Source organism: Cucurbita moschata, unplaced genomic scaffold, assembly GCF_002738365.1.
Source record: "Cucurbita moschata cultivar Rifu unplaced genomic scaffold, Cmos_1.0 Cmo_Scf00011, whole genome shotgun sequence".
Taxonomy (NCBI): domain Eukaryota; kingdom Viridiplantae; phylum Streptophyta; class Magnoliopsida; order Cucurbitales; family Cucurbitaceae; genus Cucurbita; species Cucurbita moschata.
In genome coordinates, this window is record NW_019268527.1 from 5,296,218 (window position 1) to 5,301,860 (window position 5,643).

A 5,643-nucleotide genomic window follows, 5' to 3' on the forward strand; every position below is an offset into this window, starting at 1 on the left:
AAAAAAAAAAAAAAAAAAAAAAAAAAAAAAAAGCCCAAAATGGTAAAGCCCATTAGTTATTTCACCATTTTAGATCCGGATTGTGGATCAGCCCACTTACAAGATCCAATGGAAAAGCCCATTTGAGTTGCGATTCAAAGCCCAATACCACAAAACGGGGAAAGCCCAGTAAGTTGTCATATTAGATCCCGATTGTGGGTTAGCCCAATTCCAATGGGAAAAGCCCATTTGAGTTGCAATTCAGGGCCCAATAAGTAAAGCGGGAAAAACCCAGTTAATCGTCATATTAGATCCCGATTGTGGACCAGCCCACTTCCAATGGAAAAAGCCCATTCCAGTTGCGATTCAAGGCCCAATACGACAAAGCGGGAAAGCCCAGTTATATTAGATCCCGATTGTGGATCAGCCCACTTCCAATGGAAAAAGCCCATTTCAGTTGCGATTCAAGGCCCAATAGAAGAAAGCGGGAAAAGCCCAGTTATATTAGATCCCGATTGTGGATCAGCCCATTTCCAATGAAAAAACCCATTTAAATTGCGATTCAAGGCCCAATAAGAGAAAGCGGGAAAAGCCCAGTTATATTAGATCCCGATTGTGGAAAAGCCCATTTCCAATGAAAAAGCCCATTTAAGTTGCGATTCAACGCCCAATAGGAGAAAGCAGGAAAAGCCCAGTTATATTAGATCCCGATTGTGGATCAGCCCATTTCCAATGGAGAAAGCCCATTTCAGTTTGCGATTAAAGGCCCAATACGACAAAGCGGGAAAGCCCAGTTATATTAGATTCCGATTGTGGATCAGCCCACTTCAAATGGAAAAAGCCCATTTCAGTTGCGATTCAAGGCCGAATAGGATAAAGCGGGAAAAGCCCAGTTATATTAGATTCCGATTGTGGATCAGCCCACTTCCAATGGAAAAAGCCCATTTTAGTTGCGATTCAAGGCCCAATAGGATAAAGCGGGAAAAGCCCAGTTGTATTTGATCCCGATTGTGGATCAGCCCATTTCCAATGGAAAAAGCCCCTTTCAGTTGCAATTCAAGGCCCAATACGACGAAGCGGGAAAGCCCAGTTATATTAGATCCCGTTTGTAGATCAGCCCACTTTCGATGGACAAAGCACATTTTAGTTGCGATTCAAGGCCCAATAGGATAAAGCGGGAAAAGCCCAGTTATATTATATTCCGATTGCGGATCAGCCCATTTCAGTTGCGATTCAAGGCCGAATACGACAAAGTGAAAAGCCCAGTTATACTAGATCCCGATTGTGGATCAGCCCACTTCCAGTGGAAAAAGCCCATTTCAGTTGCAATTCAAGGCCCAATAGGATAAAGCGGGAAAAGCCCAGTTATATTAGATCCCGATTGTGGATCAGCCCACTTTCAATGGAAAAAGCCCATTTTAGTTGCGATTCAAGGCCCAATAGGATAAAGTTGGAAAAGCCCAGTTATATTTGATCCCGATTGTGGATTGGCCCATTTCCAATGGAAAAAGCCCCTTTCAGTTGCTATTCAAGGCCCAATACGACAAAGCGGGAAAGCCCAGTTATATTAGATCCCGTTTGTGGATCAGCCCACTTCCAATGGAAAAAGCCCATTTGAGTTGCTATTGAAGGCCCAATACGGTTAAGCAGAAAAGGTCCATTTGTTGTCATATTAGATCCTGTTTGTGGACCAGCCCACTTCCAATGGAAGAAAAGCCCAAGACGGAAAAGCCCATTATTTATTTCCACAATATTAGATCCTGATTATGGATCAGGTCATTTCCAATGGAAAGAAGCCCATTTTCGTTACGATAAGGCGGGAAAAGCCCAGTTACTCGTTTAATTTCACCATTTTAAAGGAAAATGAACCCATCGTCCGATTCTTCTGCTTCCCAGCCCGCTTTCTCCCTCGTCCTGCGTACGAGCATCTTAAATCTAAAGCATTCCGATCCGCTTGGGTTCGATTATGTTAAATTTTTTCAGTAATTCACTCAGTTCGGGTCTCGTCTATTTCTTGAAGGCTTTGTGTTCTTGGATTGCTTGGGGATTGGGAGTGATTCTTATGTCTGTGTTGCGTGATTCCATCTTAAGCAACCTATATTTAATTTCGTCAATTCATTTTTTAGGGTGTAGTATCTTTATGTTTATGACTCTTGCTTTTAACGCTTTCAAAATTAGAGAAATTTAATGGTTTTAAATTATTATCAAATTACAATTCTATTTAAAATAATGAAAATTATTTACTATCTACCTATGATAAATAGTGGAGTAGGTAATAAATAAAAAAAATTTACAATTTCATCATACTTTCGTCAGGAATATTAAAAATATTTAAGTCTAATGTTTAGACTCATGAATCCTATCAAATCTGACTAGAACTTGTAATCGAGTTAAAAAAATGTTATATTTTGAGAGGCTTGGTCAGGCCCAAATACCGGCCCATCCATTTGACCAATTGAAGCATGTTTTTTTTTTTTCAGGGCAGGCGGGTTAAGTACACGCGCTGAAGAGTGTCCCCATAATATTTGCAAATTATTGTTTGTTAAGAGTAAGATTAAAATCGCCGCTTTGAACGACGAAGCACAACCGCGCTACTAGCTTCCCATTTCTTCGATACTACCGAAGCTCTCTCTCACTCGCACATTGGTAGCTCCGCCTGAGTATTGTGGCGAAAATTTCTACGTTCGACTCATCACGCATTTCTCCCTTCAATTCGCCCACTGTTAAATCTCTTCCTCAGGAGCTGTCTCGTTGAGTTTCTCTCTCTGTTCGTAAAATGTCTCAGGTGGTGGCTACGAGGTCGATTCACAGCACAGTCCCGTGCCATGGCTCGGGATCTGTGCTGGACCGGGTGAACAGAGCTCGGTCTTTTGGTATTGGATCCAAAGTGTTGGCGCATGAGAAGAAGAAAAGGAATTTTGTTTGCAGGAGAAGTCTAATCACAGCCAAGAGAGCTGCTCAAGTTGAAGTTGTTCCGGTATCACCTGAGGATATTCAGAAGGTTTGTGATCTCCTGATTTGTTAGTTTTGTCTTTAAGGAAATTGCTTTTATTTGCTTGTTACGATAAGATTGAGGAGAAATGGGGAGCTGAAAGTCATGGAATTTGAATTTTGAAAAGGAAAATGCTTTTGTTTGAAAGGCACGTAGCATTCAGAAAGCGAAATGGTGTACTTTGTTTGTATATCGTCGAGTTGTACGGATCTGTAATTGGATGCCTAGACTTTTTGTGCGAGCTGGAAATTTAGTATGCCTGTTTCTGTTCCTGGGAAAGTGAAGTATGATCCATAAATGGGTTTTCTTTGATCTCTGAGTTTTCGGAAGGGAACATACATATGTGCATGCACACTCACAAATTTATCTTTCTATATCTGTATAAGCGGTTGCTCGGGAAGCCTCATCTCTTATTTTGTTTAAATATGACAACGGATATTTTGTAGCCTTCATTGGCTACAAATGTTTGCGAATTTTAATTTTCACGTGTTAATTTGATTCTGAATGCTGCATATCAGGCAGATGAGCAATTTGAACATTTACGAGCAGTTCAACAACTCGGTGATACACCGGTCGGAATGTGGTCCAAACCAACAGTTAGACGTAAGACAAAAATCGTGTGCACAATTGGACCTTCAACTAACACAAAGGAAATGATTTGGAAGCTGGCTGAGGCTGGAATGAACGTTGCCCGATTGAATATGTCTCATGGAGACCATGCATCTCATCAGAAAGTTATAGATTTAGTCAGAGAATACAATGCCCAATGTAAGGACAACTGCATTGCAATCATGCTCGATACCAAGGCAAGTTCATTTTCACATTTTTCCACGTTCACCACCTTCGATCGATTAAACTGGCAACAAACGTTTTCCAGATAGACCAAGGTATTTTTTATTTTATTTTTAAAATTATCTACTTCATTTTGTCAGGGTCCTGAGGTTAGGAGTGGTGACCTACCACAACCAATATTGTTAGAAAGTGGACAGGAATTCACTTTTACCATACGGAGAGGTGTTAGCACTGCAGACTCTGTTAGCGTGAACTATGATGATTTTGTTAATGATGTAGAAGTTGGGGACATCCTTCTTGTTGATGGTATGCTGTTTTTATTTTCTTTATTCCCCATTTTCTGTGTATATATTTTTTGCCACTAATTAGAAACTTTTTTAGATAGAATAACCAGGTTACATTCCTTGTGGTGAAAAGTCTTGGGTTCATAGCATAGGAGTATAGTGTTATATGAGAATGAAAATCTAGTGTGCATCAGTTCTCTCTTTCTTTACTTTCTTTGACATTATTACTTGAAATTTCTATAAAAAAAATAAAGAACCTTTCTTTCATCATCTCATGTGTTGCTACAACATTACTCTTTAAATCTCTTATAGGTGGAATGATGTCGTTCATGGTGAAGTCTAAGACAGAGGATTCTGTTAAGTGTGAAGTTATTGATGGTGGAGAGCTCAAGTCCAGGCGACATTTAAATGTTCGAGGGAAAAGTGCTACACTGCCTTCCATTACTGGTTGGACTTTGAATTAATATATCCTACACATTCCATTTTTTTATTGAAGTTTCATTTCGAGTAGTACGGGATTAATAGGGCTTTCATTCCTTTTTACTTCTTTTGCGTGTGAGTCAACTAATATGTTTTGCTGTTTATGTTTCTTGCAGAGAAGGACTGGGATGACATAAAATTTGGAGTTGACAACAAAGTTGACTTTTATGCTGTCTCGTTTGTTAAAGATGCACAAGTAGTTCATGAGTTGAAAAAATATCTTAAAAGTACATAACTGCAGATCTCTATGTTGTGCTTATAAAGTCAATTTGGGTGCTGCATTCTTGTTAGACGTTGATTTATTAACTTTTCTGACTCTGCAGGCTGTGATGCTGATATTCATGTCATTGTAAAAATAGAAAGTGCAGACTCCATACCAAATTTGCATTCAATTATTACAGCTTCTGATGGGGTAATTATTTGATTTTTTTCACAACATCGGAGTGGATATTCCAATGTTAATGTTGGATTCTAAGCATTTTTAATTTTGTTGATAGTCTGACGCTTGGTTGCTAATTTAAGGGGAAATTCCTTTATCTCATTCTAGGCAATGGTTGCAAGAGGCGATCTCGGTGCAGAACTCCCTATTGAAGAAGTTCCACTTCTGCAGGTAGGTAGTTTTTCCAATTAAAGAAGCTGAGGAGGTTTATTTTCAGTCATGCTTTTCTTCCACTCATAGAAGAGATGTTTAGTGTTGTTTATTTGTGAAACTTTCTAAACATACTTGATCGATATGAAGGAGGAGATAATCAACTTGTGTCGAGGCATGGGGAAGGCTGTCATTGTTGCAACTAACATGCTTGAGAGTATGATTGTACATCCGACACCAACCAGAGCAGAAGTATCTGATATTGCTATTGCAGTTAGAGAGGGGGCCGATGCAATCATGCTCTCTGGAGAAACAGCTCATGGAAAGTGAGTTATCTCTTTAGTTCCTTTTTATGCTATTAGTTAATCTGTGGTTGGCTCAGACATTTTGGGGCACAGTACATGGTTTTTGCAATGTTTGGGATTTTTCCGGATTATCTTGTTTCTTTAGCTCGTGCGATGGTGCAGATATCGAGCATATTATATACAGTTCATATAACAAAAAAAAAAAAAAAAAAAAAAAAAAAC

The 5,643-nt window shown here is 39.3% G+C and overlaps 2 protein-coding genes across 4 annotated transcripts in view; both read left to right on the forward strand.

The window, feature by feature from the left end:
- Window positions 1-133, forward strand: part of LOC111449342 (G-type lectin S-receptor-like serine/threonine-protein kinase At5g24080) — a 5,030-nt gene extending 4,897 nt beyond the window's left edge. For all 3 annotated transcript variants that reach the window (XM_023089193.1, XM_023089192.1, XM_023089194.1), the window contains one exon: window positions 24-133. The gene's annotated coding sequence lies outside the window, so the exon portion shown is untranslated. The remainder of the gene's footprint in view (window positions 1-23) is intronic.
- Window positions 134-2,755: 2,622 nt separating this feature from the next.
- Window positions 2,756-5,643, forward strand: part of LOC111449841 (plastidial pyruvate kinase 2-like) — a 5,643-nt gene continuing 2,755 nt past the window's right edge. The window contains exons 1-8 of the mRNA XM_023089915.1: window positions 2,756-2,980; window positions 3,490-3,777; window positions 3,904-4,069; window positions 4,360-4,494; window positions 4,644-4,754; window positions 4,851-4,939; window positions 5,075-5,137; window positions 5,267-5,442. Of these exons, the coding sequence (XP_022945683.1) occupies window positions 2,756-2,980; window positions 3,490-3,777; window positions 3,904-4,069; window positions 4,360-4,494; window positions 4,644-4,754; window positions 4,851-4,939; window positions 5,075-5,137; window positions 5,267-5,442 (1,253 nt within the window). The remainder of the gene's footprint in view (window positions 2,981-3,489; window positions 3,778-3,903; window positions 4,070-4,359; window positions 4,495-4,643; window positions 4,755-4,850; window positions 4,940-5,074; window positions 5,138-5,266; window positions 5,443-5,643) is intronic.